Consider the following 12,037-nt stretch of genomic DNA (forward strand, 5'->3'; position numbering starts at 1 on the left):
CTGAATGGCACAATGCCCCCTACTTTAAGGTCTGCTACGATTGTGGTGCTCCCCAAACTGGGCCGTGACCCATTGCTACCCTCTTCCTATCAGCCAATTTCCTTATTAAATTTGGATATCAAGTTATACGCCAAAATCATAGCGAGTAGACTTAAACCTGTTATGCCCTTGCTCATTTCACCGGACCAAGTGGGATTTGTGGCGGGCAGGCGATCGGCGGTAAATCTTCATAAGGTACAGGCTGCTCTAGAAAATTGTGCTATCTTTTCTCTCACGGACCCCTTGCTTGTGACTTGAGATGCAGAGAAGGCATTTGACAGGGTAGCTTGGCCTTTTCTCAAGCAGGTCCTTCTTAAAATGGGATTTTGTGGCAGAATATTTGAATACATAACTCTACTTTACTCTAATCCAACGGCGAGAGTACTGGTAAATGGGCTGCTCTCGGAGGAATTTTATTTGGGAAGAGGAACCCGTCAAGGATGCCCTTTGTCCCCCCTATTATTTATTCTGACGGTCGAACCTTTAGTCCGAAAAATTAGAGACACACATTTAGTAACTGGGATCCCGGTTGGAACTCAAACTTACAAGACACTACTCTTTGCAGATGATATATTACTTTTGTTAACTAATGCTCATACAGCCCTCCCAGCAGCATTAAAATTTTTTTCTCAATACCAAACCTTATCGGGGTTTAAACTCAACTTAGATAAAACTGAAGCTCTGGACTTGACAGGTGTAATGGCTTCAAGTTGGCCTAATCTTCCGGTGAAATGGGCAGGCTCCTCTATTAAATATTTGGGAATTCAGATCCATCCGGTCCCAAAAAAATGGTATGTTTTAAATATTTTACCAACCATAGATAAAACCACTCGCACTCTTGGTAGCTGGCAACCTTTACCTCTCTCACTGCAGGGCAGAATTGCACTTATCAAGATGGTAATATCCCCTCATCTCATTTATCTACTCTCTATGATCCCGTGTATTTTGAAGGCTAAGGATAACTATAAATTACAGAAAGAGATTTGATCTTTCGTTTGGCAGGGCAAAAAATCACGCTTAGCTTACACTACCCTCACTGCACCAAAAATCCAAGGAGGATTTGCTCTTCCTGATTATTCTAAGGCAGCCAATCTCCGTTTCCTGGGGGACTGGCTTCTCGGCACTTCACAGCATTCAGATGCTCCATTAATTCAGGCTATGTGTGCACCCCTGGATCCCAGATATGTACTACTACTACATACACCGTCTCTTGATATGACTGGTTCACCACTTCAGTTTGGATTGGTTAAAGTTATGAGTAAAAGTTTGGCTCATATTAGGCAGGTTTTACAACTCCCTATACATGTCTCCACACACTACCCTTTAGTGTCGGTGTTTACAGACCAAAAACCTTTGCCATCCACTCATAACTTTTCCATTTCCTCTGGGTGGCCTTTGAAGGAATTTTTGGATCCACTTACGGGTAAACTGCCTTCTTTTCAACAATGTCAGGAGACTCTGGGGATGCAACCGAAACACTTCTTACTATATGGCTCTGTTCGAGCAGCTTATTTTGTTTTAATAAAAGGAGTTTCTGGTTCTATTGACTCCCCCCAATTTTCAGATTTGATTAGCAGTTTTGCTGCCAAATCAGCTTCATTGTCTTGCAAGTTCTCTTACTATTGCTTTGTACAGGTTTATTCTATATTCCCATCTCTGCTTCCTAAATGGTCTCGAGACTGTGGGGAGGATCTGACTATTCAAATGCTACAACATGCCTATGCATCTATCTACAAGATATCTACAAATGTTACCCTTCGAGAACTGCAACAGTGGATATTTCATCGAACAATTATTTTCCCAGCAAGAGCGAAGGTTATGGGCCTTATATCAATGGATACGTGTCTCAAATGTGACCAGCCGCAGGCTTCACTAATACATTGTCTCTGGTCATGTCCAGTTATTCAAGCATTCTGGGATGACCTGTGCAAACACTTATCTTCAGTCTTGGGAAAAAACATTTCTTGGATGTGTTCTTTTTGCCTTCTGAATAATGAGGTGGGAGAAACAAGCATCTCAGTGGGTCTGACCCAGTATGGTATTTTCTTATGTTCTTATGGATGGGGTATGGACATATATATTATTGTGTGTTCTGATGGTTCTATGATTTATATGTTTTCGGGATCTTAACCCTCAATGGACGCTCTAACACATATTGTAACCGGTTCTTTTGTTTGCTTCAACTAATTAGATCTGAGATTCTCTGTACGGGTCTATGGGGGAGGTGGGGAGAGGGACAGGGAAGTACAAGGGGGTGAAGGGGCCAGGGTAGGTGTTATGGGGCAGGTAATGAAAAATGTATGTTAAGGTGCTGTCTTATGCATCCTGACATGTTTATTCTTTGTATTCCTGTGCCCTCAATAAAAATTACTTTAAAAAAAAAAAGCAAAAGTAGTCCATGTGCTATAAGTAAAGAATCACCTGAGCTAAAAGATTCCAAATTATCCTTGTCAATTGAGAAGCAGGCTGTTAATACAAACAAAAAACACACTTTGAAATGTCTGTATACCAAAGCTAGAAGTCTAAAAAGTAAGATGAGAGTTAAAGTGTATAGCAGTGTTGTGCTCCAGCCCGCGAGCTGTGGGCAGTCCCCCACCTACCTTCTGCGAATGCGGCCAGCTAGGCCACTGCCGATGCCGTCCATCGCGGCAAGCCGAGCCGAATACCCCTGGCTCCCCCGCGGTCCTAGCACCTCTGCCGGTAGTTCCTTAATCGTGGCAGGGTGCCGCTGCTGCAGCTCGCTCTTCTCTCTTCGCGACAGGGCTGCTGCTGCCGATGCCACTGTCCTCTGGGCCTCCTACGTGGCAGGGACGCCGCTGATGTCTGCATTCTTCCTGCTTCAGTATAGGTGCGGGCGCGCACCTCTCCTGAATTTAAAGGGCCAGCGGCGGGAAAGCTCCGTGGCCCTAGCTGATGATGTCATCCATCCTTGTCTGCTTCAGCCCTTTAAAAGGGCTTCTTCTATGTTCCTCAGTGCCTTCGCAAGGAGCCAGTCTGCTCCTGAATGTTCCAGTCCACCGATCCAGGAGGCTTCTGAGGTCCATTGCTTCTTCAAGGTCCTGTGTATTTCATTGGAGCTCCTTTGTCTTCATCACTGGTTCCATTCCTGTAAATCCTGATGTTCCATATCCTAACATGCCAGATGTTCTGATGTCCTGTGGTTCCGTTTCTGAAATTCCTGATGTTCCACACCCTGATGTTCCAGATATTCAAGACGTTCCGTGTTCCTGATGTCTTGGTTCTGATGCCCTTGTCTTCACTTCTGCAACCAGTTCCCAAGTTCCTTGTGCCCACCTTTCCTGGCATGCCATGTTGTGGTCCGTGACCAGCCCTGGGGAGGCTGTGTAGGGCGCTTCGTGGTACAAGGCCTTCTTCTCGTCAGCAGCGCAAGCCTCTGGGAGACTTCTGTTTTTAAAGCCTTGTTTTTGAGTATCTTGTCCCAATCTACGGAGTTCTCTTGTGCCTGCTTCCGTCCATGCCTAAGACTCTGCCAGAACCTGCTCCACTTCAGCGTGGTCCGTGACCAGCCACAGGCGGCTATGTAGGGCGTGCCCTGATGCAGGCCTCTACTAAATCTTTATTATGTTCCAGTCTCAAGTTCCATTACCTTGTCTGGAGTCTGCTTCGCGTTCAGCGTGGTCCGCGACCAACCTGGTCTGTGACCAACCATGGGCAGCTGTGTAGGGTGTGTTGTGATGCAGTTCCTGATTCCTTGCCTGAAACTCCCGAGCAACCTGAACCCTTGTCCGAATCTTCTGAGTGACCTGAACCCTTGTCCAAGTCTTCTGAGTACCTGAATCCCTGTCCAAGTCTTCTGAGTACCTGAACCCTTGTCCGGGTCTTCTGAGTATCCAGAGACCATGTCCGAGTCTTCGTCTGAGTCTCCAAGTCTTGTCTGAGTTTCCTGAGTATCCAAGTCTTCGTCTGAGTCTTCATGTTCCTGCCCTCAGCCCCCGTCTGGTCTCACGCACTTGTCATTCCCAAGCGGCGGGTCTGAAAGGGCTTCCGAGTGGCCGGAGGGCTACTCTCATGACCAGCATTGCGTTACTGGGTCACACTGGTGCGTGTAGGTCCAGCGGAGGCCGGGTCTAGCTTGTTCCTGTTCCAGATTTCCTTGCCTGTCTTCAGTCCAGCCTTGCTCCTGTCCTGCCCATGCTCGGACACGCCTCGCCTGCCTCGGCACTTTTTCGGAGTTCCTCTGGGGTCGAGCAGTGGTCCAAGAATACACTCTCTCCCTGAAAGTGGAGCCGCTCCCTAGCGCTTCCCAACAAGTAGTGAATAAAGAGATAGACTTAATTAGCATCTCAGAGACATGGTGGAAAGAGGATAACCAATAGGATAATGCCATACCAGGGTACAAATTATATCACAATGATAGGGAGGAACAACTTGGGGGCAGGGGGTTGTGCTTTATGTCCCAGATAGCATAGAGTCTAACAGGATAAGGATCCAGTAAGAGACTAGTTGCACAATAGAATCTTCATGAGTAGAAGAAATCCCATCTGTGTGTCAGGGAAGAGAATAGCGATAGGAGTATACTATTGTCCACCTGGCCAAAAAGGTGAGATGATGATGAAATGCTAAGAGAAATTAGGAAAGCTGACCAAATTGGTAATGCAGTAATAATGGGAGATTTCAATTATTCCAATATTGTCTGTGTAAATGTAACATCAGGACATGCTAGAGAGAAGTTCCAGGATGGAATAAATGACAACTTTATGGAGCAATTGGTTCAGGAACTGACAAAGGGGGAGCTATTTTAGATCTAATTCTTAGTGGAGTGCAGGATTTGGTGAAAGAGGTTATGGTAGTGGGGCTGCTTGGCAATAATAATCATAACATGATAAAATTTGAATTAATGACTGGAAGGGGGACAATAAGTAAATCCATTGCTTTAGGACTAAACTTTCAAAAGGCAAACTTTGATAAAATGAAAGAAATAGTTAGAAAAAACTGAACTGTGCAGCTACAAAAGTTATGAGTGTACAACAAGAATGGACATTGTTAAAAAATCTCATTTTAGAAGAGCAGTCCAGATGTATTTCACGCACTAAAGGCCGGATTTTAAAAGGGGGGGGGGGGGGGGGGTTACGCGTGCCAGGCCTATTTTATAAAGGCCCGGCAATGGGGCGGATTTTCAGAGCCCTGCTCGCGTAAATCCGCCCAAAACCGGGCGGATTTACGCGAGCAGGGCCCTGCGCGCCGGGAAGCCTATTTTACATAGGCCTCCCGGCGCGCGCAGAGCCCCGGGACTCGCGTACGTCCCGGGGTTCTCGGAGGGGGGGCGTGTCGGGGGGCGGGGCCGGAGCGCGCGGCGTTGCGGGGGCGTGTCGGCAGCGTTTTGGGGGCGGGTACGGGGCGGGGCTACGGCCCGGGGGCGTGGCCGCGCCCTCCGTACCCGCCCCCAGGTCGCGGCCCGGCGCGCAGCAGGCCCGCTGGCGCGCGGGGATTTACGTCTCCCTCCGGGAGGCGTAAATCCCCCGACAAAGGTAAGGGGGGGGTGTAGACAGGGCCGGGTGGGTGGGTTAGGTAGGGGAAGGGAGGGTAAGGTGAGGGGAGGGCAAAGGAAAGTTCCCTCCGAGGCCGCTCCGATTTCGGAGCGGCCTTGGAGGGAACGGGGGGAGGCAGCGCGGCTCGGCGCGCGCAGGCTATACAAAATCGATAGCCTTGCGCGCGCCGATCCAGGATTTTAGTGGATACGCGCGGCTCCGCGCGTATCTACTAAAATCCAGCGTACTTTTGCTTGAGTCTGATGCGCAAGCAAAAGTAGGCTGATCGCGCTTCTTTTAAAATCTACCCCAATGTGCGTAAACCCCGGGACGCGGCAGTTGGCCGGCGCACTCAACTTACTTCCGTAGGTTTTTTGTAAATTGTGAAAAAGAACTGTTCTGCCTCTATAGAGATCTGAATGTCCAAAAACGATACCGTCCTTTCCCCAAAGGTATATGTAAATTGTAGCGATGGATCACAGGTATTTAACCAGCTTATAAATGATCAAACAATTCCTGACCTCCAGACCAAATTATAATAATATTGTCTATAAAATGACGCCAAAATAAAACATATTGTTTGTATGGTGAAACACTCAGCCACTGCTTCTCAAACCACCCCACATATAAGCTGGCTACACTGGGGGCCATGGTGGTTAAATACCTGTTATCCATCGCTACAATTTACACATACCTTTGGGGAAAGGACGGTATCGCTTTTGGACATTCAGATCTCTATAGAGGCAGAACAGTTCTTTTTCACAATTTACAAAAAACCTACGGATAGGAATACCTTATTAAGTTATTCCAGTTACTATCCTCAAAAACTAATTAATAGTATACCATTTGGACAGTTTCTGAGGTTGAGAAGGCTTGAGAACGGTCAAAAGAAATGAGTCAGAGGTTTCTTCAAAGAGGTTATTCGGTTAAAGTGGTGCGGCGAGCATTAAAGCGGGCAAGGTGGAACAATAGAGAATTGTTGTTAACTCCACAGAAAAAAGTTAAGACTGATCTGTTAACTTGTGTTCTACCATATTCTGTGGGTATGCAAGATGTTGTGACAAGTATTAAGAAACATTGGCACATCTTGCAACTATATCCTATTTTTAGAGATCAACCTTTGATGGCTTTTAGGAGAGGTAACAACATTAAGGATAAAGTGGTGCATTCTTTTTTTAAGTCACCACAGCTTAAGATTCATGGGTAATGGCCCACCTCCTCATTTAACTCTTGTTCGATGGATGCCAATGCTTACTCAAATATCAATATACCATTAGCCAAGTTGAAGCATTATGCCCCCACAATAAGAACATCTTGCGTCACTGACACTCTTGTCTATGTGATTTGGTGTCTGTGTGAGTTATTATATGTTGGAAAAACTATGAGGAAATTAAAAACTTGGTTAATCGAACACAAAAGTGCTCTAAAATGTGTGAAAATGGAGGCTCCACTTGTACAACATTGTGTAGAGAAGGGCCATATGTGCAAAAATCTGAAATGCATAGTTTTAGAGGTCCTTAAGAAAGATGAGCGATGAGGCAACCTAAGCCTTAGGTTGCTACAAAAAGAGCAAAGATGGATCTTTAAATTGCAGACGTTACACCCTGAAGGCCTCAATAAGGAAGTTGATTGGTTGGTATATATGTAAGAGAGAAACTGATTGGTGTTGAGTTAGAGTAAGCGGGCTGTTTAAATGGAGACACTTCTGTTCTGTGAAGTTTGAGCGTGAAGTACCATTTTTTGAAGGTGTGCTGCAGGGTTGAGCCGGATGCGGCCGAAAAAAATCAGTAAGTCCCAAAGTTTAAATGGTCAGGTTTGAAAGTTAATATATTAATATTTTTAATGAGATTTAGCAAGAAGAAAGTTAATGTGTTCTTTTTTGATAGGTTGAATCCCCTGAAGTAGGCGATAATAGCCGCCGAAACATTGCAATGTTGGGAGTCATGTAATGCCAGCAACGCTGAGGGCAGCATTTAGAAAAACAGAAAAAAAAAGAGTCAAAAGAATAAAAGAAATGATTTGCGATTAAGTGTTGAAACACTGATGTGTCAGTCAAGTTATGGCAAGAACAACACTGGGTTGTCGGTGAAGTCACGGCAAGAAGTTGTGATAAGTCAAATCACGTACACTTTTATTGGTTTTAAAAATAATATTGGGAAATAGTAAATGAGGTAAAATCAAGTGCCAACATACACGAAATTGGTTGCAGCCCATTGCGGGCAAGAGCCAAACGACTGTACACATGTGAGCACTTTAAAATCTGATACTAATTCCCTTAATATATAAAAAAAAAAAAAAAATTGTTATAATTTTAAAAAGATTTTGAAATTCCTCATCAATGTTGTCTATGTAGTGTACAAATCTTATGTAAAGGCAGTGTATGTGTTTTTATTTTTTTCCCCAGCACTCCTTTGCTGTTTGTGTTGCTGGCCTTCTGGCAGCACTTGAATTTACCTTAAAGCAGAACATTCGTTGTATGGCTTACTTGGCACATTTAATTCATTTTGCAACAAAACATTTGAATTACAAAAAGGCCTTGGAAAGCGCCGAAGATCCTCAGCTGCCAGGAAGCCAAGGTAAAGTCAATGAGCAAGGAGGGGCTGTGGTACTTTATTAATGGTAACATTTATTTTGTTAGAGTGTTTTTCATGTCAAAAATTCAAAATTGTATATTAAAATAAATGATCAATAAATAACATAAAATGACAAAACAAGTCATAATATTAAAATACAAATATTTTAGCATAGCTATCTAAAATAAAACCACATTACAAGTCTTCAAAATCCCTAAATACAGATTCATGTTCTATTACATAGAATGAAAGCAAACAAATAAAATAACCCTCTAGTAATAAAACTGGCACAATAGGTCCCTAACCTATAATCCTTAAAAACACAGAAATTCTAAAAATGACTGATTCTTTGTTTTTATCAAACACTTGAACAAATAACCAAGGTATAACCAATTTCCGGAATTTTATATAAATTGCCTTCTAAAATGAATATCTGTAGGCAATGAGTTCCAGATCAGTGGCTCCTGATATTGAAAAGCCATTTGTCGTGTCTCCTCCAAATAGATTTCTTTTGGAGAAGGCAATTGCAATAGTCCTTTTTGAGAAGACCTCAAATTGAGCAGGGGGCATATACACCATCAGCAAATAAAAAAGATAGTCCAGTATTCCTTTTGACAGGGTTTTAAAAGCTAAACATGGACCCTTAAAAACAATTCTACATTGTACAGGCAGCCAGTTAAGCTTTTGAGCACAGGAAAGATGAGATCAAACTTGGAAACATTTCTGTTCTGCTCCTATCCCACTATTCATCTAATGCACTCAATTAAAATACAAACAAGGCCAAATTAATTATACAAAACAAAAAAACAATCCTACCCACAAGCCCAGGAACAAGTTTCTAGTTCACGGTCCCGTAGATTGTAGAATAACAAACACAGCAGTGCCCGCCTCCTAAATAATAGTACAGAACCTTCAAGCTAGAAACTGAAAGCAGGAAAGCAAAAATCAGTTTAGAAAGCTATGAAAACACTTTTTAGAGAGGGACAGTAGTTGCCAACAGTCTTAACATTTTCTGGAAGCATATTCTATAATGCTGGGCCTGCGATCGAAAAAGCTCACTCTCCTGCTTCATCTAGATCTATCACACGAAATGAAGGGACTGTCACTAGCCCAGTGCCAGAGGACCGAAATGATAGAGATGGAAAATCATGCAAAGTTTTTGTGATTGTGAAGCACAATTGGATGAACTGAGGATGGTACCTGTGCTTCTTAGCCTTTGGGCTGAGATTGAGAACCTGTCTATGAAGGTTTGGGATAATACCAAGAAACATACTGATGGTATACCCAGTAAAATAATAATGTCATTAAAAAATGTCAGGTGTGATGGGCCAATGTCTCGGGTGCCTTGGCCTCAGGCTCTGTAAGCTTAAGGCTACAGTACGCAGGAGCTGGGGGCAATATCTTGGTGCATAAAAAGGTGAATCTCAGCACAGCAGTCCAATTACACACCAAATAGTAACCGTAAAACACACGTGGGAGAAAAGCTAGGTGCTCAGTGAAAGGTTGGCAGAGTGCTAGCAAAAGAAACCATTTTCATGAGCTGACAACCTCACTACCCTGCCCCTTGACACCATGGAGAAACAGAGATATATGATCATGGCAAAAGCTGGAGGGGAAACCTCTTCTTTACAAGAAATAAAAAGAAAACAGAAGACACAAAGTGCAGGCTAGAGCGGCCTGGAGGTATTTAAAAAAAAAAAAAAAAAAAATCTTAGCTTTGTAAGAGTGTTTTGAATTCTAGTCTACATTTTTCTTTCAGAAAGACTTTTTTTTTTTTTTTTCAAATCGAATTCTGGTGTTGAGGTCTTTGGGTCTCAACTCCATTCAGAAAGGCCCAAGGGCTTTTCACAGATCAAGTTCCCTCTCTGACAACAACTGCTAATATTCTGTCCATACCACAGCCCAAAAGTAGAGCAAGCTGAAGCTACCAACCAGAAAACGGTGACTAGGGCCATTTTATTATGTAGGGAATGAAATAAAGATTTTATTTTTAATCAAAGAGTCTAGTTTAAAACATGGGAAAGTGTTGGCATGCAAAGTTGACCTACAACTATATACTATTTGGACTAAGCAAACTGTAATTATTGGTATTGGTAATTTTGCTTGAAAATAAAAGTAAGAATTCATTTAAATTAATCATATTCATGTGGCATTCACTGTCCTGCTATCTTGAAAAAGGGGATGATATCACAGTCACTAATTAATAAATACCCCAAAACTGCTCTTTTGTTTAGTTTCAATGCAATGTTATTGCTCCCTTATGACCCTCTTTTTACTGCATACTCTGTTCTCTATAAGAGCAATACTGTGTTTGCCGATTGCCAGTTCTGTTGCCACTCGGGTGAACTCTGGCAGTCCCAGCAGTGGCAGATGCTCATGGTTCAGGGTTGGGTCATTGCTGATGTGCTGCTGAGTTGTCTTGATCAGTGGAATGACCCATGGGAGCCCATCATCCGTACGACAATCTGAGGAAAAATAAGGGAGTAATATAATCACTTCTTTCCTGTGCCTTGCTACTAGAGCAGGGCTTCCCAAAGCTGTCCGGGTGCCCCTACCATCAGGCAGGTTCTTAGGATATTCACAATGAATATGCATGAGATCAATTTGCATAGACCAGCCCTCCACTATCTGCAAATTGATCTCTTGTTATTTGTTGTGGACATCCTGAAAACTCAACTAGGTAGAGGGTATATGCTAGCACTGGCTTGAAAAATGCTGTATACTGTTGTGGCACTTTTGTAACAGTGCACATACATTAGCTGGCAAATACAGACATAAGTAAATGCATACATCTGCATTTAAGTCAACTTTGATAATGATCTCACTAAATCTACCCCCACCCATTTATCCTTCCTATCTGGTATATGTACATTTTTCAGGAAAATTTACATATGCAAATACAATTGAAATTTGAAATGAGTACAAGTGCAAATTCTACCCCTAACTCTACTTCCACTCAGTCCAGGTAAAGTAACATGTGAACAAAATATAGTCTGAGGATTACTTGCTTATCAGGCAGACAATTTTAAGAAAACCCATTTCCACACATAAAATTGGCTCTGGAAATGCTTTTGAAAGTTATGCTCTCTGTGTACCTCCATTTAAGAGGGAGCTAGAAGAAAATATTTTTTTTAAAAAACCCTACATTTTTTCAAATTTAATTTTCACAAATGTAAAAATGCAAAAACTGAAAAACATATTTTGAATGTTAGAGAACAAGATCTGTTCAACAAATCCCTAGTAACGGGAGTGGTGCTGCAAGATTAGAGAAGAGTGGCCATGGTCCCACTTCATAAGAGTGGTAGCCGAGAGGAGGCTGGAAACTACAGGCCAGTTAGCTTCACCTTGGTAGTGGGAGAGTTAATGGAGACTGCTGGAAGAAAGTATACTGAACTATCTACAACCGGGAAGCTGCTGGCCCCAAGGGCAGCACGGATTCACCAGAGGAAGTTCCTGTCAGACAAATCCAATTGATTTTTTTTGTCTGGGTGTCTAGAGAATTGGATCGAGGAAGATCACTCAATATCATCTACTATGATTTCAGCAAAGCTTGGGAGTGAGTGCCAAGGTGGTGGCATGGATTACAAACTGGTTGACTGATAGCAGATAGCATGTAATGGTAAATGGAAAATACACTGAAGGGAGAGCCGTGTTAAATGAAGTAGCACAGGGATCAGTATTAGGACCAGTTCCATTTAAGATCTGGAACAGAGTACACCAACTTGAAGGAGTAGAGAGAATGAAGAGTGATTTACTGATCCTTGGTCAAAGATTTGTCAGCTGAGAGTCAATGCCAAGAAGTGCAGAGTCATGGAGGTGGGGTGTAGTAATCCAAAACAGCAGTATGTGATTCCGGGGGTGGGAGAAGGAGGGAGAAGTGGCCAATATGCACCGACCAAGAGCAGAAGCTTGGAGTAATAGTGTCTGGTGATCTAA

At 43.1% G+C, this 12,037-nt stretch overlaps 1 protein-coding gene across 1 annotated transcript in view; it reads right to left on the reverse strand.

Annotated features, from left to right (window-relative positions):
- GOT1L1 (glutamic-oxaloacetic transaminase 1 like 1) overlaps positions 1–12,037 on the reverse strand; it is a 61,682-nt gene that overhangs the window by 46,470 nt on the left and 3,175 nt on the right. The window contains exon 2 of the mRNA XM_029601774.1: positions 10,385–10,566. Coding sequence (XP_029457634.1) covers positions 10,385–10,566 — 182 coding nt within the window. The remainder of the gene's footprint in view (positions 1–10,384; positions 10,567–12,037) is intronic.

The sequence above is a fragment of the Rhinatrema bivittatum genome, chromosome 5 (genome assembly GCF_901001135.1).
Source record: "Rhinatrema bivittatum chromosome 5, aRhiBiv1.1, whole genome shotgun sequence".
Lineage (NCBI taxonomy): Eukaryota > Metazoa > Chordata > Amphibia > Gymnophiona > Rhinatrematidae > Rhinatrema > Rhinatrema bivittatum.